Source organism: Sinohyriopsis cumingii, chromosome 14 (assembly GCF_028554795.1).
Source record: "Sinohyriopsis cumingii isolate HCF-2022 chromosome 14, ASM2855479v2, whole genome shotgun sequence".
Taxonomy (NCBI): Eukaryota; Metazoa; Mollusca; class Bivalvia; order Unionida; family Unionidae; genus Sinohyriopsis; species Sinohyriopsis cumingii.
This window is the reverse complement of record NC_142974.1, coordinates 95621588-95645207: the sequence shown is the minus strand read 5'-3', so window position 1 is coordinate 95645207 and position 23620 is coordinate 95621588. Positions and strand designations below refer to the sequence as shown.

General features: G+C 36.3%; 1 protein-coding gene across 5 annotated transcripts in view; it reads right to left on the bottom strand.

Moving 5' to 3' along the window:
- Positions 1 to 23620, bottom strand: part of LOC149784430 (proton-coupled zinc antiporter SLC30A2-like) — a 123204-nt gene that overhangs the window by 69438 nt on the left and 30146 nt on the right. For all 5 annotated transcript variants that reach the window (XR_016413858.1, XR_016413859.1, XM_089932497.1 and 2 more), the window contains exons 3-5: positions 15740 to 15850; positions 9550 to 9696; positions 607 to 760 (exon numbers count right to left, since the gene is read on the bottom strand). Coding sequence is in view for 3 of the 5 variants with exons in the window: in XM_089932497.1 (XP_089788623.1) it covers positions 607 to 760; positions 9550 to 9696; positions 15740 to 15850 (412 nt within the window). In the remaining 2 variants the exon portion in view is untranslated. The remainder of the gene's footprint in view (positions 1 to 606; positions 761 to 9549; positions 9697 to 15739; positions 15851 to 23620) is intronic.

Below are 23620 nucleotides of genomic sequence, written 5' to 3'. Positions count from 1 at the left end.
ACATGTAGTGTGACATGATATTTTTATGAACATGCGATATGGTATTTTTATATTCAATGTGACATATTCATATGTACATGATACATAGTATTTACATGTACAGTGTGATATGATATTTATATGTACACTATGAGATATAGTGTTCATATGTACAGTATGACTATATAGATTATATGGTATTTATGTGTATTGTGACATGAGATTGATATGTACTACATGCTACATGAGATTGATATGTACTACATGCTATATGGTATATATATATATATATATATATATATATATATATATATATATATATATATATATATATATATATACGTATAGTGTAACATGATATTTAAATGTTCAGTATGACAAAATTTGGGCAGTTCTCCAAAAAGTAATTTAAAGAAATCTATTTAATTCTAACAAACACTGGGAAGGCACTTTTTCAACATTAATGATTAATTCTAATCGGTTGATACAAAATTTTTATAAAAATCAACAAGAGTAAACTTTCACTTTATACATTAAAATTCTATATAATCTACATATTAATTATGTTATCAAATTAATATTCAATTGTTTTGCTATAAAACTGGAATGCATGATATGTAAACTTACATCAAATTGAATGCAACTCCACAGCCAGCCGTGATGAGCATGATGGTGGCATCAATCTGATACGTTTGATCTATCACCCTTTCCACACCCATGTACACCAATACTCCTGTCAATACCCACAACAGCAGGATAGATACCAGGGCCCCTAGGATTTCTACAAAATCAAAGTGTGCATGATGGTGGCATCAATCTGATATGTTTGATCTATCACCCTTTCCACACCCATGTACACCAATACTATTGTCAATACCCACGACAGCAGGATAGATACCAGGGCCCCTAGGATTTCTACAAAATCTGAATACTGATAATTTGATGTGATAATTTATTGAGAAAGGTCAGAGGGATTATGTGAGTTTCACTATTATTCATGTTCCCTATACCACACTGCATGAAACTGCAAGTCTCTGAACTGTCCTAAAAGAATTTCCAGGAATTCAATATAACACTATATCTTCATTTGAACTGTGAAACCATCAGATTTTTTTAAGCAAAAACAAGTTTTTCAAAGTTTTTCAAATTAGCTCCTGCAGCAGCAATATTGGATGTAAGATCAACACCATTTTCTTTAGGACCAGCATGACCATCCACTTAAGAATAGTGATAACAAGATTTTATGGTTGGATGCCATGGTGACCATATTGGGGGTCAGATGAGAACCATTTTCATTTCTGACCAAGTCAACACCATAGACGTCCGGTGACAACTAACTTGATAAGACTCTCCATCAAGATGGAGTAGCACTAACCTGTTGGCCATATTGGAGGTGATATCAGTAACAACTTAATTTTGAAGCAATGATACCATAAGCACTCTACTTTGAAAACTCCATGCCAAGAAGAGGTTTCACTGAGTAGAAGTAATACAATAAGATTTTCAAGATAGCAGCCATGGGCAGATCAGTATCACCATTATTTAGGACCAACTAGACATCACCTGAAGTGAAAGTCTTCTGCCAAATACCTTATCTTGGTATGACTTTTGGTTCAGGTAGATTAGTATGTTTATACATTCAGGGGGAATAACAATAAGATTTTCAAGATCAATGAGGTGGTGGCCATACTGGTTGTCCAAGGAGCACAATTTTCACTAAGGACTAAATAGACTATGAGATGAATGTGTGTATAAAATAAGTCTATCAGTTCATGTTAAATATTTACCAAACCTATCTTTGGTTTGATTGATAAACAAAGCAATTAGCTTTCCAACATGTTTTTTTATCCTAAAAGAGGAAAATAATAGCAGTATCCGTTCTGAATCCTTCACTATTTTCAGTGATCATTATTCAAGGGAGCAACTTCTGAGATGACTACCAGAGTTTGGTGTAACAGCCACTGACTAAACTAGTGAAAATGAAAAAGCCCTGCATATTATTTTTGCATAGGCATTAATGCTAACATTCAAGTACATGAATGCTGAAGGAGAATATCAAGAAAATATATGTAACTGCTTGCTTGTAAATTCTAATTGGCTGAATTTGCACATTTTTGCATAATTATCTGTGGTAAGACTGTGGTAAGCAAAATAATTTTTAAAATATTGTAGTCATGGAATTCTCATTTTCTTACCTTTAGTCTATATGTACAACAGATATTTAAGGAAATTTATGTCTGAGGAAAGATTCAAACGAGTGGAAGGTTAAGCTTGATTCTTGCATTAATCTTGATAACAATAATGTCAATGAGTACCATGAGTAATTTGTAATCCATAATACACACCATCTTGCAAGTTTCTAGATACCCAAAGCAGTGGTTTGATCAAAATATTAGAGGAAGTTTTATATATATATATATATATATTTATTTTAAACATGACAAGTAATCAGAATTATTATGGAATAGCAAATTTTTAAGTAAATTATACTTACATAATCACATTACTTTATGAATATTAACCTCCTACCTTATTAATCCAGCCCCACTAAAAGATGAAAATTTGTCTTTCCATATAAAACCAAAAAACAAAGGGCAATAACTCATGCCCATTTCCTCCCCTTGATACCACCAAGTGTTGAAAGTATTTAGCTATGTGAGATACTAATAAGTATGTTTGCATGATGGGGTGGTTGGGAGGTTGTTTAAGTAATGTGTGAAGGTTAATATTCTTGGAAAAACATAATTTACTTAAATATTTGCCTTCCGCTTTGAATACGTTCCCCAATCATTGGGAAAATAAGTAAGAGGAGGAGGAGATGCCGAGCATCTGACTTCTACCTCAGGTATCTTTCTGGGGATGAGTGGCTGGATTCCTCATATGAAAGAGAACCCATTATCCTAATGACACAAGCAACACAGCCCAGGACCCCTTGACCTGGGACTCGTATGTATGGCTGAGAGGATGAAATTGAGATCTTCTCACCCACAAAATGTTTCACTGGCAAATCCAGAGAAGCTAGCAGGCTGTGTTGACTGAAATAGTTGGGTCTGGTGGCAATCTGTGCTGTTGCCACTGGCCCTACCAGAACCAAAGTTTGTCCCTGTGACACTAAGACTCTGAGGTAAAAGCTCGAGAAGGTTGACTCTGCGTGCCAGCCAACAGCTTCAAAATATCTCAGATCCAAACACAGCATCTGAAAGTGAGGCTCACAGAGATGGCTCTAATCTCATGAGCTGTAATATTTATGAGGCAACTTGGATCTTGTGAGACCTCAGAGTATGTCGAACATATAATTCACTTCAGCAATGAGCTTGAGGGGTGATGTAATGTTTTCCAGTCTTCACTGGGAGAAGGAGGCATTAGCACATGCCACTACTTGTCTCTGTCTCTGTTTTGGTCTGGAACCGGAGAGACAAAGGTAGGTAGCTTTTGATTTCTTGAAGCAAGCAAATCCAAGTGAAAACCGATTGGTGGAGGGATTATTCCATGTGAAGGAAATTACCACCTCTGGACTGATTCTTGATTCTCAGTAAAGAAACTGATGTTTGTTGGGAATGGGTCTGATTTGTATGTTGATATGGAAAATGTGGCACCCACATAAAAAATGTTTAATCAGAAAACGCAAGTCAAGTGATTTAGTGACACCCTGCTTGAAGAGTTGTTGGATTGAATGAGGACTGTTATCCCCTCAGAGGTGATGTTTCAGAAATGAAAAGTATTGATGACAATCTTCATTTCTGGATGTTGATGTGTAAAGGCCGTTCCCCTGGCTCCTAGGTGTCATTAATGGCAGTGAAGGTTGGTAACAGGTAGGCACACCCACCGTGTGCACAGGTAGCATTACCTATCATTATTTCTGCCCAGGGCTTCTAAAGCAGGACTTTAATGGTCAGCCAACATGGACTGCCCCACTGACATGGGAATGACTGAACCTCAGATTAAGAGGACAAAAAACAAGAGGTCAATGTGCTGTCAGGGCCTGCAAAAGAGATGGCCAAGCAGAATCAAGTCCACTGCTGTATAATAAACAGAGGAGTTGTTAGAATTCAGCTGCTGAAAAGCAAGTCCTGTTGGAAATGGACTCAATAGTTCAATGATTCTGGTAACGTGAACTCAAGGGACGCACCAGATTCCGGTTGGTTATGAACTCCATACCCAGATTGGACAAATTTATGGGATGGATGGAGGTCAGACATTCCCCAGTTCGTTAATAGGCCCAGAAGAGAAGATTGTTCCTGCTGTATTTCTGTAGGATGCCGTCCAGGTACACTGCCATCGATGTCGATGAAGGTGACATAGGTAGGAACAGGGAGACAATGTAACCCATGGTCTGCATGAAAGCCCTTGGACTGTTGATGAGGACAAAGGAAAGAACAGTGAATTGATATATGGTGTGGCAGTATGCAAAACGGAGAAACTTGTGGGAGACGGGCTGGTTAGGGATGTAAATGTATGCATCTGTCAGATCGAGACTGACGATATACTTGCCCCATCTGATGGAGAGGGAGATTGACCTCACCTTCTCCAGCTGGAATTGGGTGAGGCAACTCCAGTCAATGGCGGGCCTCAACCTGCTGTTTGCATTCCATAAAGGAAACAGCGTTGAGTAAAATGCTGAGGATTGTGGCTGTTGCATGAGCGCTGGTGCCATAAGAGATGAACCACTTGCACCCAGACTTTCAGGCCCGAGTCAGTATCACCAACAATGAACCATAGGTTGTCTTCCTTGTTCTATTCCAGCTTTCCTTCCCTTCAATGCCAAAAGAACAATTGCGTATAATAAAACTTCCTCCTGAAAGGACACAAGAAATAAAAACAAAGCACAGATTAGAAAATTATTATATAACTAGCTACTAACATAAAATTGTCGAATCAGTATATGACTAATTACCTAAAACAGAAGCCCAGACTTCTACTGACTATGTATTATAGATGCTGCATATCAGAAACTGTGTATACATAGTATAAACAAAACAAGAGTCATTTTAGACTTCCATGTTCTGAAGTTGCATGTAAACCATTTAAATTAATATTCTGCTGAAACAACACCAAAAAAAATACAAACTAAAGAAGAAACTAATAATGTGTTGAAATTAATAGGTCTCTAAAACACTGTTGTCACTAGCAGATCAATGAAAGTGTCGTATCAGAAACTTATGGCCCTGTTATAAACTTATGCACAATACTTAGTTAATTAAAGCATAATTCTATCTGTGAAATATGAATAAACTAAGCATAATTATCAAGCAACACTTCTGAATTTCGCTAATAAAAGCTCTGTAACGGACAGAGTAAGTGAATAAAGTTAAAGGTAAGCTAACTCATAATGACCTTGTATAAGGTCAATGATAGCATAGTGGGATGGTGGTCTTAAAAGACAGAAGTCCCGACAAGTGACAAATCACTCAAAAATTGGTAGAAGTTGTAAAATAAAGCATATGACCTGCAGTAGTATGAAAAAACCTCACAATAAATCCAAAATTAACATTGAATGGGACCATAGGAACACAAAAATGGCTGGATTGTCAGAGGATAAATGTATGACATGTAGTCTGTACAACAGTGAAGCTAAAAACTTGTATTGGTTATATATGGGAAAGATGAATTTTTGTCTTTTAGTAGGGCTGGATTGGCGAGGTAGCAGACTAATGTAGTGTGATTATGAGAAATACAAATTTTTGGACTTAATTAAGATGTAACATTTTCAGTCAATATCCTGAATCACATTTAAATGGAATCATTTCATGTTTGAAAGGTAACGTAACCATTTTCAATCTTTTGTAAACATGACAGTCATAGTGCGAAGTTTCGTGGTAATCCTCCAGTATGTTTGTAACATTTCATGGTAATCCTCTAATGTGTAGCATTTCATTGCAATCCTCTAAAGCATGTGTCGGGGTTGTAGTGATAATAAACATGAATGAACAACATACCAAGTTCTTCTGGTCTATGGGCTATGATCTGTATCATGTATGATTTAAATGTCTTTTTTTCTCTTATTAAATATATTTAATATTGATGTAAATCAAAGTACTCATTATATGGATGTAAGCTTCAAAGAGAATAGTTGAAAGATGTACAAAAACTGAACAGGGGCCCCGAGTGGCCGAGTGGTCTAAAGCGCTCTTCGTTACGGATCACTGCCATCTCACCTCTGTCTGCGGTGGTTCGAGTCTAAGATTCAGCCAATGTGGGCACGTGAGAAAGCTTGTCAGTAGCTTCTCATGGGTCGGTGGTTCTTTCCAGGGTTTTCCGGGTTCTTCCTCCACCATTAATACTGGCCGCCATGTATAGCCTATCGTGCTGAAAAATGGCGTTAAACCCCACTACAACAACAACAACAACAAAAACTGAACAGGAGAAGAGTACATAACAATTTTTTACTAAATTATGCCCTCATATCCAATGTAAAATCTGTCAAACCTGCACCAGAACAGTTAAAGGCCAGGTATAATTATAATATACAAACATATATGTTGACCTTACAAAAGTTCTCTCTACTTAACCAAAAGCTAAAACAAGCTCTGACAGTCAAATCATTACCAATACTGATGACACGGGAAAGAAGATGCAGTATTAAAAAGATGAACATAAATTGTGAAATATCGATATTCATGTTCCTATTCAAATGACAAGCAAATATCCCACTATATGCAAATAATCTGAATTTTGAGATGAAGTCTTCAAGCTTTCTGTCTTATATATCTTCGTTATTATCTAATGGCACTTCACCATAATATGTCCTGTACTGAAAGGCCTCTATGACTGGAAACGTTCTGCCAAGTTATATTTTGATAAAGTTGTTCAAAATATTTTCCTATTTGTAGTAAATAGCAGTCATATTTGATTGGGGATTGTCATCATTTGTATAAATCTGAAAGGCCATAAGTCAGGACAAAAATTCATTTAAAAGTTCTCTATTTTGTGATGGTAGCCATATTGATGATTATTTATTTAGTTATCTTGTGCAGTGCATGCTCAGCCATTCAACAGCATCATCATCAGCAAGCTGCACAGCCTGCAGTCCACCAGGGAACATTGTCAGTGGACAGTTAATCACAATATGTGACATGGTCTGTAGAGCTCCACAGTAACAGGAAGAGTCAGTGGCCTGGCCCAATCGGACAAAGTTGACTGCACATCGACCCTGTCCTGTCCACAAGCAGTTCAGCGAGGTCCATAGATGACGTGGAAGGTTGAAGCCATGAGGGTAGACAGATGGTTCAGCTACGACAGAGTGGTTTACAACATCTGTTGAAGACCACTCTACACTCCATGCTGAAATAGCTGTCATATCCTCCAGCAATGAACCTAACCATACTGGACATCATGAAGTCAAGCAGACTGATGGATGTGAGGTGATGTCCATATGCATGTGGAAGTTTCTCACTGGCATAGACCTTAGCCAACACTTTTGTGGTTGCTTCCTGGCGATGCCGATACTGATGCTAAATCAGTATCATTTGTCCATATTTAAAAATCCTTCAAGATATTATGTATACTGTCAAATTTGGTAGAATTCTGTTGAGAAATTATTTTTCAAAAATGTATATTCCAGGGGCTTTGCAAATACAGAATGGTAATGATAATGAGACAGTTGGAAGGCTCCGTATAGCCCTTTCCAGGTTTTGGTACTGGGATTAATATGCCTACTACTGCAGGAAATCACCAGGTTACCAGATTGAAATGAAAATGTTTAGTAGTAAATTGAGAGCTATATCAGGTAAGTGCTTCAAAAGTAAAACAGTGGACATCAGGTGTCATGGGTCTTTTAACTCTCTTAGAGCGAAAGGTTTATGTAATCTTCAGCATTAGCAGATTTTAAATTTGAGGGAAACTTTTTGAGCAGGTCTTTGATACACAGGACGTTTACAGAATAATCCTGTAGTGTGGAGTTCTTTGAGTGTTTCAATGTGTTTGAAAGTTCTGGCACGTTCATGACCATTTCATCATGTGTATTAAAATGTTGGTAAAGCTGCTTTTACTTTTTGCCAATATTTTATCATACCTTATTCAACAATGATTTAACACATAAATGACTACAATCTCCACGTTTTCATCTTGCCCCCTAATCGTATGACAATTAGCTCACTATGTTATTTATTGCAATTTTCTGTCAGGGGAGGGGCAAGTGGCAGAGTGGTGGAAAGTGCTCACCATTATGGATCACTGCCACCTCACTCTCTCTTTTTTTCCGGGTTCGAGTCTCTGGCTTGCCAGTAGCTTCTCGTGGGTTGGTGGTTCTTTTCAGGGCTTTCCCCAGGTTCTTCCTCCACCAGTTTTATTGGCAAGCATATATAGCCTATCTTGTGCTGTAAAATGGTGTTAAACCCCATACCAATAACAACAAAAGTTTTATGGACCTTTCTCTGTTCTCTCATGGCTTCTTTGCATGCAACATCAAACCATACTTTGTTGACATGTTTAAGAATTAAATGTTTTTGGTATTATATCCCAGCATCACCCTAGAGTATCTTGTAAAAAGGGGTATGCACTATCCACTATGTTATCAAACTGATCAACTGTCAAATCTGATTGCCAGAGAAAATGAAATATTTCCCAATGTGCCTTGCTCAATTTCAGTATCTGCCCTATCCCTTAAGATTTGGGACTATGATAATGATGGTTGTTAATGTCATCATGAAAAAACAAAAGTGTTAATAACTGTTCAATCAGATGGCCAAGTCCAGTTTGACTGACTGGAAAGTTTGGACACTCCTTCAGCAGCCTTATTACTATTTCTTGAAAAGACGTAGGCTGTGAAATGTTTAAGATTAACCCTATTGTTTTGCTTTAAAGATTTCTCCAGAAGGCAGTGCTGGTTGGTTTCTTTTCTTTAAGTAGAAAATTAATTTCTTTAATAATTACCTTAAAACCATGGTAATTCCATTATTTTATGGTGTCAGACATTTATGGAAGTATGGAACTTCTCTAAGGCTGTATCAGGAGGCACTCTGTTGTCCATACTCTCAAGATTTCAAAACTTATTAAAGAGCTTTATAGGAACATCAGATCCTTTAAATGTTTAGTACAACCTCTGATTCTCTGTTTATTTGGTTTAGTACAACCTCTGATTCCCTGTTTATTTGGTTTAGTACAACCTCTGATTCCCTGTTTATTTTAGTTTAGTACAACCTCTGATTCCCCGTTTATTTGGTTTAGTACAACCTGTTTCCCTGTTTATTTAGTTTAGTACAACCTCTGATTCCCTGTTTATTTGGTTTAGTACAACTTGTTTCCCTGTTTATTTAGTTTAGTACAACCTATGATTCCCTGTTTATTTGGTTTAGAGCATATATTTCCACTGCTGCCAGTGATTTGCTGCTCTTTTGGTGGGTCAGATCAAACCAGCTTCTTGCTAGTAGAAAAGGGTTTTATGACACTGTTTTGGAAACTCTGACCTGGCTCTTAATACACCAATCAATTTTGTTCCATATATGAAGACCCTTACTGAAAGATCACCCATCTTGAGAAACTATATGTTGTTCTTCGAAGGGGGTGGTCCTTCAAGATAGATCTTCATGCATAATGGCTTAAGGTCAATATAGTTCATCTGCAAAAACTCACCTGCTCTTGACCAACCAAAACTGAGTTTCTTGGAAGCTGGCCTAGAAGCCAGATAGATGGCCAACAGACTAATAAGGAAACTGGCTAGGTCTGTTAGAAGATGGGCAGCATCTGATACAATTGCAAGGCTGTGGGCCAGGATACCACCTGAAAAACACAGACAATTGGCAGTAATTAGAAACACATGAAGAGACTATATGTTCAGATAGTGTTACTAAATAAAATGCCATGAGCATCACATTACAGAGCTTCCGATAACACAAAAATGTGCATTCCTGATGCAATAAAATTAAAAATAATGCATTAAAACCCCAGCAAAGAGTCCCATAGGACACAATACAAATTGCTGACCAAGTCGATTTCCAGATTACAGAAAAAGTTGAGGTTTCTCAAAACACAGGTCTCAAGGATTTTCTACACAATCTGTTGAGGTCATGCTCATTAATTATGCATTGTGTTCATTTCCGAGTGTAGTTGAATAAGTATAGTGCACGTGATCCCGAAAGGACAACATGGTATGGATTCAAATTAAATTAGAAGATAAACCCTACCATGATGAATATTACTACCATTTGTTGCTTTCACATCGAGATTTGGACAAAATGCTGTTTGCAAATCTAGATAAGTATTTTGGTGGTTAAATGCATACATGCCAGCCATTATGCTTCTGTTGTATAATCATTATGCCCTTTTTTTCAACTGTTACTAGTCTAGGCTCTTACAAAAAGTAACAGAAAAGAGTGAAGACCACAAGCTTTGTAAAATTTAACAAACAGTTTATTTCCCTAGAATATAAAGTAAAAAAATGAGAAAAAAGAACTTAGTTTTACAAATCAAATCCAAAAATAATCAAAGAATTAATAAACAGAAGTCCTAGTAATGAAAGTCCTGAACGAAACTGAGTTTCAAATCCTGATGAAATCCAAAATGGAAGACAATGATGTATATTGTAATCTGTGAAGTGCTGTTATGTCAAGAGTTTTGAATTCAGTATAACTTCCAATAAATGTTTTTATCCAAGACGTTTGTAGGAGCACTTATGTATTTCCAGATGAAAAGAATCACCTGAATTCAAAATAATGTGAAGAAAATACAATAATTAGCCCAAACTGGTCACAACTCGACTTTTCAAGTGTTAAGGCACGACTGACAATTCTCTCTAAATACATCAAGGTCAGAAACTAGATAGTGTTACTATTATTAGAACTGGACTTAATTCTGAAGAAAAAATAAAGTTCAGTAAACAATGTAATGAAATTAAAACAATTTAAAACAAACAAATATTTAAATTACATATACATAACACAACAAATTACGTTTTATGTTCTCCAGTACATATATTATGCTGTTTTGGTAAATTAAAAATTAAAATAATAAAAATCAGTAAAAAGTTGTGTTTATCATTTTTAGTAGCATCTGTTAAATTCCACTTGTATTAATTTGAGAATCTGCTTTAAAAACATCACAGCTGTGTAAGATTTTGTTTGTTTTCTATTTATAGCAGGTGTATATGACCAATTTTATTTCCAAGAATACAGACGGGTTTCATAAATTTGAAAAGGGCTTCACAGATTCATTATATTCTTGACAAAATTAGGTAGCAGACCAGTCTATGGTATTATAGAAAATGGTGCCAGATTATAAAAAAGACGCTTTACAGTGTGACTTGTGGATGTTATACAACAGAAAATGTTTGAACAGATAGATCTTGGCAAACTTCAAAACATGTCAGATCAGAAACAGAACAAATCAACACTGTTTTACAAACTTTAAAAGAAGAATATGACAGCAAATAAAACAGCACTCAGGATTGAGTACATGAATGTTCATTGCATAATTTAAAGTTAAATTCACGATCATCCAATTCTGTAATTAAGACGCCTCACTTGGCATTTTTGTTTTGGAGGGTACAATGTATTACTGTTTAAATAACAGACTTGTGTAGCATGTTCCCAAGTCAAATGACGGGATATCAATTTTAATACATGAATATTTAAAGAATTACAATAATTAAAACTGACAAAGTTTTGTGTCTCTTTATTCATGGCATTATAATGGACATTTATCCTCTGAGAGGGGACTGCAACCTTTGCTGGTGGAACTCTTGTTTTCACCAAAATTCTAGTGCAACCTCTCTCTTTCACCACACACACAACTTACTGTAGAAACCATAAGGTGGGGTCCTTCAACATCTTGTAAGAACCCTATAAAATTCAAATGTGGGGGTCCTTGGGACCCCATAAAATATCAATTTAATGGAAGCCCTGCATTATATACTTATCACATGTTTTTTGGTCTTTCTGAAAGGCATAGTTGACGATGAGTAACAAATTTCAACAATCTTGGGTCAAGTATGCGATCATCAGCAGTAACCATTATTTTCTTATCAGATTTGCCATGACCATAATCTCTCACAATGAGACCCCAGCATGCACAGGTTTATTTATTATGTTAAGTGCAGGCCATCTATCAAGTTTGGTCAAGGCCTTTCTTTAGAAAATGTTTTGCTGCAAAACCCGTTTTTTTACAGCCACAATGACATGACCTTTGACTTTTTAAATCATCAGGCCTCATGCACAAACTCTGATCAAGGTACAGAACTGAAGTTATTAGACAAAATCCATTTTTTCTGTTAGTAGTGACCCTGAATTCTGATTTTATTGTTGAGGTTTGTGTAATATTATAATGTGGATGGGTTTTAGGTAGAGACAAGAAGAGGATAGATAGCAAATTATTTGTTAAATAATGTTTCTATAAGAATATTTACCCAAACAGGTCAATATTAGGAAACTGAACTCCACTACCTCCAAACCCTAGTATTCAACTTTATCTTTATATAACATGTAGACTAAGGATAGAAACTCTTACCCATAACTTCCCTCTCAAAACAGCTAGTTTTGATCTAAGCATACACCACTCCCTCGATAACTCGCGCACATCGGGGTCCAGAAACATCGACTACACTATAAGGGAGGCGCAAGTTGTCGAGGGACCTATAAAATAAGCCCAAAACCAATAAAGTGATTGACGACATAACGGAAAAATAAGGGGGGGGGGAGGCAGATTATACTGTTGAATACTCACTTTATAATCGTTCTGAAATTAACTGTTAATAAATATCTCTTCATAACGGTGTACTTTATTATTTTCTCATAGGAGAACATTAATTTCAGGATAAATTACAGTATATTGAGGCGATCATCGAAAACATTATTCCACGTGGTTTCCGTTCGCTTAACATGTGTACCACTTCACACATTGTGTACTACGTCACTAATTTTTATGTTGAATTGGATACATTCTAGTTTTATTGTCTGATCCAAATTAAACGTTTTTTTTTATATACAAAAGATCGACTCTTTTCGAGAAACAGTGTCGATCGAACGATAGATAGATAGATAGATTTGAATGCGATAGAAGTAAAATGGAAAACAAATGGGGCAATCGTTGTCAGCACAAATCCACTCCTCCATATCATCAACAGAAACGCCCATCTCAGGACCATGAGTCTCTACAAATTTCTCCCAAACAGCCTCAGCATTAATAACATCAGTTTCACTGAAACATTCGAAGTCACTATCATCGTCGTTGTCTCCCTTACTGTTTTGCTTTATGTCAAAGGCAGCTCCAAGACCCTTAATCCAGCACCCGAGGTCTCTTGTAATCGATTTTTTTTATATGCAACAAACACTTCCCCAAGTTGTTGATCAAAACAAAGCCAGCATGTACATGTAATTAGGTTCCCACAGAAGTACTCACAGGTTTCGATGTGACGGTCGATTGACTCTTTTCATGTTTTCAATGAACAGAATATGTTGTGATTATAATGTTTACACTGAAACAGAATTAAAGGATTAGAATGTGACTTTCACACAGGAAGACGTTTAATTTGTGTTTATTTCATTCTCTGTTGCCACCTGTTAGCATTTACCAGAAGTTTTCATTGATCGCTATTTCACCAGACTGTTTATTTACAGTATAATGACAACTGTTTATCATAAAAACTTACATAATACATGATATCTTTAAACAGAGGTCTCGCTAGGATTTTAAAACTGGGTCTTTCTGCCTCTGAATTCAATCACTAAATATCAGTACATTTTCTCACTCGGCCGCCAGTCAAAGCCTTTGAACTAGCCGCCTAGCTGTTGCATCATGTTCTTTTTTTTTAATGTACTCTTATAAAATGGCAACAGTACATCAAAGAGTCTTTCAGTCACTGAATTCTGTCATTGTAAATATCAGCACAGTTAAATGATCAGCACATTTTCCCACAAAGCAGGTGGCTGAAACAAGACCGGCAAATCTTAGAATTTTCCCACGCACCTATTACATGCGTACGGAGGACTCCCGCCTCAGTGATTTTCTGCGTCCCAGATCAAAAATTGGCGTCCAAATATGTGTATTTAAGCGTTTTCGAGATCTCTGAAATTAATTCTTCTTTAGAACTTGCAAATTTCAAAATATGGATTATATTTTTACGGGCATTAATCACTATTTTCGATGATAAAACGAGCAATGTATCAAGGTTTCATTTATCAATTCTTATCGTAATTTTTTCATGTTCAGCATATTTTAAAGATATTTTAAATACATTTTCTCTGGAAAAAATCGGGAGCCAAGACAAACACCACGTTATAAGCGGGATCGCGAGTTATCCGGGCGCGCATTATCGAGGGAGCAGTGTGTATGTGTGTGTGTGTGTGTATATATATATATATATATATATATATATATATATACACACACACACACACACACACACACACACACACATACAGTGTGACCCCACCACAGCATGCTCCATTATAACATGAATTCGGATAAAAAGTAAAGTTAGTCTGGTTCCCTGATTAATTCCAGTAAATCTAATACGAAACCCAGATCTAAATAAAACAAGGATGAGCCAATTATCCAGATTTTACTGCTACAATCTACTGCTCCAGTGGCTTAGTGTTTACAGTGTCTGCCTCAGAAGTGGGAGGTCACGGGTTCAACCCCAACCCCCACCCCCAAGTCATATCAAAGATTTATAAAAATTTTACTAACAGCTGCCTTGCTAGGCACTCAACATTAAGAGGTTAGTGTTAGGACTGGTCAGCCTGGTGTCAGGATAATGTACCTGGGTGGGACATGGGTCATTTCGTAAGATTTATGGCAAAATCTTGCATTGCAACCCACAATAGGAGAGAGCAAAGCAAGGAAAATATGGATCAGGGAACCAGACTACTCAGCAACAACATAAAGTAGTAATGTAATACACAATGTTTTGGGACTACATGAAGGGCTGCTGAAACCAGTTGGAATAATGTTAACAATCTCTCAGTGGTTGGGCATCTTGAAAATAAATTTTTTCATACATAAAAACTAATAACTTCAATAGATAAAGTGCTTAATTGACAATTATTCCCAACAGGATTTTAAAATGAGTATTCAGCAATTAAACAGACCATTATGCTTCCACCTCAGCAGTTTTCTTGATGTCCCATGAGGATGGCATTATTTCATGTTCCTATGGACGTCCCTCGATAACTCTTGCCCTTGTTTATAGTGCAGTCTATGTTTTTGGATCCTGCATGAGTTATCAAGGGAGAGGTGTACAATGCACTGAATGGAATACTGCACTCTCACTGGTTGACCAGAATGACATGCCGTGCCAACTGATAACTTTATCATCAGTCAACCAAAATGCTTTGTATGGTTTTCATCTAGTAAAGTAAAGTGTTGCAGTTCCATGAATTTTTAAACACTGCTTTTTAAAAATGGCAGACAGCAAGCATATTTAAAGTCATTTGATTCTGAAGGTGGTATGGGGAAAAGGTTTCCAAAGTAGATACAAATACAACAGAAGATGGATCTAATGGTAAAATAACCTCATCTTGACAATTTGTAAATAAATGGTTTAATGATTTTTCATAGTTAAGGTTCAATGACAGAAAGATGTTTGTGCTATATATGGATTTAGCAACCAACTGTTTGCGATTTTATTTTTAAGTTGGTAGCAATTTTGCAAATACATTGAACCTACTTTGTGTCCTGAAATATATGAACAATGTGAAAATGTTTAATATGATAAGAAGTTAATGGCAGAAGTGAAAACAACTGCATTAGTATACACAAGACTGATATTCCACATACATGTACTTGAAACTTAGTTAAAATTTCCATGTTTTGACTTGATAAGACCTACCAACTATTTCTCCAATCATGAAGAATAGAGACAACAAACAAGCAATCATGAGCTTTCTTCTGGCCTTGCGGTCAATATCTGGCCCTTTCTTTCCTTTATGACAATGATTTCCTGCAACGAAAGAAGTTAGATATGATATGACAAAATTGTCAACATACACTCAAGACTATTTCTAACTTTGGAAACCAAGATGCTGATCAGAGACCTTAAATCCATATTATCTTTACAAGTTAAGTTCATATATTGCTATAATTATACCTCCATGCCAAACCTTAAGCCTGGATATGGCCATAATTTCTTTGCATAACTATAGAGAAAGACTGATTAGGATGAAGTGGTTATGTTTTGGACATAAGCAAGCTCCATCTATTTTGAAAGATATACAATTTGTAAAGATTTGTGGGATGCAAATTGTACATAACACTTCTGTTGTTTTGGAAGTCATATTGACAATGTAAGTTTGTAAATGTACCTCCATGTATAAAGCTGATTCCATTTACTTTATAATTATTTTCTTTCATTCTCTGTTGTGTGATTTGTTTTGCCCATGGTTGTTGAACAGGGTTATTTTATTAATATCAAGATATCGAATCTAATGGAGATCCGACAGACACCAATGTGAAATCATATTCTATTGACCTTTTGATTCACCAATCAAGTTACATCTTTCACATTTATAAAAGCATAAAACATTCAGATCATAATGCTTCAAACAATAACTCCCCTAACCAGATAACATGAAGCACAATGCTTTTACTGATTAGGTGTCTAATGGGTCCTCTAACCAGCAAATGTGAAATACAATGTGAAAATTCCCCTGCCCAGCTAATATGAAATGCAGCAATCCTTTTCTTGATAGGTTACTAAGTGAACACGGAATTCCAACAATCACCAAATATGTACCTTTAACAATGCCAGTCAGATCTCCTTATTAAGAACAAAATAAATGAACAAATAAATGAACAATTATAATGAATTTAAGAAAAGATAGACAAAAAGGAAAATTGTAAAATATACAAATTTACATATGAATGAAAATGAGAGGATAATAAAATACCATGATATTTTGCAAAATGGATATTATAACTGTAATGAAATGAGAAATGGAAGTAAAAGATGCCAAGTACAACAATGAACAAAGGTTACTATTTCAAGTTATTATGTTTTTATTGAACTAAACAATACAACAATTATCTCCATAGCCAATAAATCACTTATCTCCCCAAATTAGAAGACTTACTACCATTAAACAAGTCTTTATTTGCTTTATCAACAAAATCTAGTTAATATTTTATCTGTGAGTTTATTTTGTACATATTGATCTGAGCATCATCATCATCATCTTTATTTCCTTCCATGGAAGATTACATGATATAAGAATAAATCATCTGAATACAATCAATAAAAAAAAAAAAAAAAAAAAAAAATTCTATATTGGAATACAAATTCTTACACAATATCAATCAACAAAGTGTTCGTCAACTCATAAGTTGCAAGTTTCAGTACCTTATTTACAGAAGATAGCTGCACACTGCATGACAAAGTATGCTGCATACAGGACAAATAGCTTGGAGTTTTCTTTGTCGATTACTCCTGATGGTAACCTTTTACCTAAAAGATATTGTAGTTGCAGCTCATCTTCTGCATTAAATAACGTAATGTGCAGGCTCAGGGGAAATTTATCAGTAAGGAAATCCCAGAAAGAATTTCGAAAGTTCGACATATAAGGACAACTAACACAACAATGAAGTATCAAGTCTGTATAAACATTCCCACATCTAATACACATATCAAGCTGTGTTTGTGGAACAGCAGCCCATAGTTTAGCTACATATGTAAATACCTTAGTGTGTTGTCTAGTTTTAGCCGACTGCCACACTGAGGCAGGTCGTAAGTATTCGTGTATCGAAGAGAATCTATCAAAATCTGCTTGATTAGACATACGAACTCTCCAGAGGCTATTTTCAAGACCAACAATTTTTGACCTTACAATTTCTTTCCAATTATGTTTATCTGGAATTTCAGAATAATGTAAATAATCAGTTAGATACCCGAGCAAGTCAAACTTCTTTGAGGTATAATATAAATTTGAAATTAACCCGCAGCTTGACATGCATCCGCTCAGAATGAAGTGAAATAACGCAACGTTAAACACACGTTTAGTATGTACATTGTTAGGCATCAAACACAATCTGTGTAAAAACATCAATTTTCTTCTATCAATTTCGGACTGCGCTGATGTCCATCCTAGCATTCCCAGGGCAATGTCTGATCTTGTATGTATTGGAAAACCTTGTAAATGTTTGGCAAAATACCTCAGAGTTTTATCCAATAAAGCGAGGTCACTTTTTGAAATGTTACACCATAATTCACTTCCATAAAACATTGAAGGGAAAATTACCTTTTTAATTACATTTGCAGCAACCAAAGGATTTAAACCATTCGGTTTAATGCCAATACCAAACAGACCGTGAAAAGATTTTTTCCCTTTCTTGCATGCATCGAGTATTGCGTCATGCGACGTCAGCTTTGAGTTAATCCGGTGACCCAGGTGTGTTGCTGAATCGGTGACCGGCAAACATGACGGGCCAAGATACCATTTCATATTGATAAAATTCTTGTATTGGGGTCCGAAAATGATAATGTATGACTTTGTAACACTAAGCTCGAATCGCCACTTATTACTGTAGTCGTATGCTATATCTAACAGCTTTTGTAGATTGCTAGGATATATAGCCAAAAGTGAAATATCATCAGCTAGGGTTGGATTTCCCACAGCTAAGGATCCAATCTTTGCTCCAAATCCACTATTTTCTAACTGTAGCAGCAAGTCATTTATAAATATTGTGTACATCAAGGTTGACAAAACACCCCCTTGTCTCACTCCTTGGCCAATTGAGAACCAATCTGAAAATTGCCCATTTACAAGAACTTTACTCTGTAAATTTGTATACATGTTAAAAAATATCAAAAGGGATTTACCCGTAATTCCCAACGTGAATAATTTAAAAAGCAGTCCTTCATGCCACACGGTATCAAATGCCTTTTTTGTATCAAGAAAAGCAGCAAAAACCCGTGAACCCATGTTTACATTATATTGTACTGATTGCAACAGCACAAAACTCGCTGTTGTGCAGCCTAAACCTTTTTGGTAACCATGTTGTTGTGAACTGGGTATACTAGAATTAGTATCTTTGAGCCAAGTTACCAAACGTTCATGAATAATTTTCTCAAAGGTTTTGTAGATAACAGGCAGTAAAGTAACAGGCCTGTAACTTTCGAGGGAGTTCTTTGATTTTCTGTTACCTTTGTACAGTGGTATTACTAACCCTTTTTTGCAATCTACAGGTATGTAAGATTGATCAATCATCCGAGTAAATAAAATTGTCATACACTCGATGAGGTAGTCGCTGCCATAGATCAAATGTTCATTGCAAATTTGATCATGGCCCGATGCTTTTGATTTCTTTAGACCTTTAATGATTTCTCTTACTTCATTTAAACTGATACTGGTCTGTAAGGCCTCGATATGGCTTACTTCGTCCTGTAGACCCCGATTTAATTCTCTCTCTATAAATTCATAAAAGTTTCCGTCAAAACTATGGTTTAAATTCGGCGTGTGAATGTCCTCATAGTATCTAGCAAAGCCATTTGCGATGGAATCATCATCACGGACACAAACTCCATCAGTTGATAGTTCCTGACAAAAATTTGTATTGTTCCCTCTCTTAATGTTGATCATTTTCCAAAAGTGTCTTACATCGCATTCATGTGCTTTTTCAATTTCTTCATACACCTCCCCCATATATTTTTCCACAGCCAGTTTTTGAACGTTTCTAAAGTCTCTCTTCTTATCTTTATATTCTCTGTAAGAATTAAATTGACTACCCCTCGGTCTTCCCTCATTTATCCAAGTATACCTAGCATGTCTTTGAAGTTTATGTGCTTCTTTGAGTTCATTTGACCAATATGGTTTGGCATGATAATTGAATTTAGACTTTGGAAGCGCGATGTCGCTTGACTGCTGTATTGCATTAACAATGTGCTGGTAAAAGCTATCAACATTGTCCGAAATAGTATCTATATCTAAAGTTTTCAGGCGAAGGTCCAGCTCAGATTGATAGTTTTTCAAGATATCAGCGTTTAATTTATTCCAGGCTATGTTGTTTCTCTTCATAGACTGTCTGAAGTCTCTCCCACAGGTCACTGTACGAAGGGAAGTAAGGATAGGGAGGTGGTCAGATATCGCGTGCTCTTCGTGATCTGAAACAATGTGCACACTTCGTAATCTACCTATGCATTGATCCGACAGTACAAAATGATCAATCATCGTTCTTGCTGGGGTGAACGTATAGCGGGAACCAGTGCATATTATTAAATGTCCAGCACTCACTAGATTATTATATCGCAAGAACTCATGAAATACTCTATCTTTGTAATCTCTGAAAGTGGCTGGTTCAGCTACTGCATTGAAATCACCAGTAAAATACACGTCCCCCAGCTGTGAGTACTGATCATAGAGATTTTGAATCAACTCAATTTGCGCTTTGTAACAATCTATGCCATATAATAGGGTCGGCATATATACACAAAAAATATATACATTTTGCATATCAGGAAATTTGAATTCTATGCCAACAACTCTGTCACTATTAACTTCATCTATAAAGTTAGCATATCTCATGAGAGAAGTTTTGCAGAAGATTGCAACTCCTCCTTTACCACATTTTATTAACATACAATTAGAGGAAATATCCTCTGCCTTAGCAGTGCATTTATAATCAGAACGAATAGTATCGCAAAATGGAAGTATGTGCTGTAATAGTTTATGTTCAGTTACGCAAGCTACGTCAACATTATATTTATCCAGCATTGCACTAAAGCTAAGAGCAGAGGACATAATTCCTCTAACATTCCAGGTCAGTATATTAAGATTCATATTAACTTGCAATATAGGCATATTAATACTTATGCATCGTGAAAGCAGGACTAAAATGACAAAGATGACAAAACACATTAACTTACGACAGAACATAATGGCAAATTTATGAACAATTAACTGTCACCCTAGTCACAGAATATCGCATCCTGCACCTTCATTTGCCTCCTGATCGCGATTGCTAAACCTGTCTCGCCAAGATTGATTCCCATACCACCTTCTTACATAAACACCTTTTGGCCATGTTACATCATTTTCAACAGTGTCGCAGTCTGAATTATAGACAGTCAGCTTGGCCGATAGACAATTACGTCTACTGTGGATAAACTTTATGGATAACGGATCTATATCGTATTCTTTCAAGAATTTACCGAGGCCTTCAGCAGTAGATTTGACGCCAATGCCACCCACATAAAAGCGCCTTGTTCTACGTCTAACTATACCTTCAAATACAACATTCAAATTTTTGTCATCAACATCCTCATGTCCAACAATACTCTCTGAACCTATTTCTAAACCTGATTTACCAAATGATCTAGGTCTTTCTACCTGACCCCCAATAATGGTAGGTATCTTGCTAGGAGGGGTTTTCAAGTCTATACCTTTCACATTACTGTTGCTAGTAATCGGATGCCTAGCGTTCTCTATCCTGGTCGAAGTCGAAGTTAACAGTTTATTTTGATTCTGAATGGGTGTGCGTACAACATTTGTCACATCAGGATGAACACTGGCTTTATAAATCTGTGGGATATTTCCATCGAAGGGGGCGATATGTCTTCTAACGAAAGTCTGTGAAATTATATCCGAACTTTTTGAAACCAGAGTTTGCAGAGCACTGACCCCACTCTTTTCCATAGTTGTTTGGGCCGTTACACCGGTTCGTGACTCCACTGCCGTTGTACCTGGTGTAGAGTCGTCAGCCTCAACCAACACGGGAGACAAACAGTTGGACACTGCAGTTCTGTTCTGAGATTCACTTGATAGGCGGCAGTGTGTATCGCAACCAGTTTTGTTAGAGTCGATCAAGACGGAAGATGAACAGTTAGACACATGAATCTTGTTCTGAGCAGCAACTGATGGAGAGCTATCACCACATCCATTGGGACTACATGATAGGTTACTTACAGCTGGACTATTCGTGCGAACGACATCCGCATAAGACATGGGTTTACTCAAAGATTTCATCAGCTTAACTCTAAGTTGCTCGGTGATGGTGTGGAGAGTTTCATTTTCTTTCATCAACACGCTTTGAGTAGTTTTCAGTGACGTAATCTCATTACGGAGCAGTTCTATTGTTTGAGATTGTGCCTGTACCTTATTGTTTACATCAGCACGGAATGCATTAAGGTCATTCATATTCACCAATGTGATTTGGGTTGCCTTCAGAGATATAATCTCTTCTCTGAGCGAAACGACAGTTTGTTGTAGATGACCGCAATCACTCTTGATTTCCGCTAGCGAGAGTCTTGCTGAATTAATCACTTGTTCTGCTTGCCCTGAGCTATGTTCATCGTCATGTTCACAATGTTCAGCTTGTACATTAGGGTTTGATTTCTTCTTGCTAAAAATAGAATCGATCTCGCAAGGATCCCCTTTTATAAATATAGCTAAAGAATAACAATCCCTTGCATATTTTATTAAACTACTTACACCATTTCTGTTTTTTCTAACAACCAAATATCCAGATGGACAGCCAGGAAAACCTCGTGCTCTACTAAATAAAACTGACCTGTACCAGGTTACAATATCTTCACTGTCATGTGAAACCTCTAGCAATTTCTCAATATACATGTCTCTGGGTAGATTATCTAGTTCCTGATCAAGTCTTCTAATATAGTCCTGATTGGGAACCTGAGATATGACATCTTGATATGTTGGGCTGTTACAACGGTGACTCGAATCTTGGGCATCTCTGTCAAAACATGTATTATCAACATTCTGTGTACTCGTGTACTGAGGTTGCGAGCATAGATCTGCCTTGTTTGCATTGTCAGGCTCATCACTCACCAAATCTGCGTCATAAAAAGCATTTAAACCACAATTCCCATGTACAGTACAATCACCTTCATTTTCTGTTTCCAGTTCAGTATATTTCTTCCTGGAGCGAGTCTCATAAACAGAATTATCCATGATTTGCACATAAGCACTGCAACGTCCATCTGAACAGTCCGCCATCTTCAATTAGTCTGTGTGTTTTCTCAGCGCAATGTTTTGAAAGCAGGAATAACGTCTGTTTTAAACAGTAAACAAGTCAAGCAAAATCAATCCTCTTCTTGGTATTATTTCTTTGCTCTTGTTTTCCTGTTCCTTTATTCTATTTTAATCGGTGATGGTGGTGGCCGCACTCAGTAGAACTTTTAAAATTATACACGAAGCCGGTTTTACACAGTAAATGCATATATAATTGTCATATATAATTCAATGGATATTATAACTGTAATGAAATGAGAAATGGAAGTAAAAGATGCCAAGTACAACAATGAACAAAGGTTACTATTTCAAGTTATTATGTTTTTATTGAACTAAACAATACAACAATTATCTCCATAGCCAATAAATCACTTATCTCCCCAAATTAGAAGACTTACTACCATTAAACAAGTCTTTATTTGCTTTATCAACAAAATCTAGTTAATATTTTATCTGTGAGTTTATTTTGTACATATTGATCTGAGCAGAACATAGTTCACAGAGTATAAGGTATAGTTCAAAGAGTATAAGGTATAGTTCAGAGAGTATAAGCTATAATTCACAGAGTATAAGGTATAGTTCACAGTACAAGATATAATTCACAGAGTATAAGGTATAGTTCACAGTACAAGATATAGTTCACAGAGTATAAGGTATAGTTCAAATAGCATAAGGTGTAGTTCAGAGTATAAGGTATAGTTCAGAGAGTATAAGCTATAGTTCACAGAGTATAAGGTATAGTTCAGAAAGTA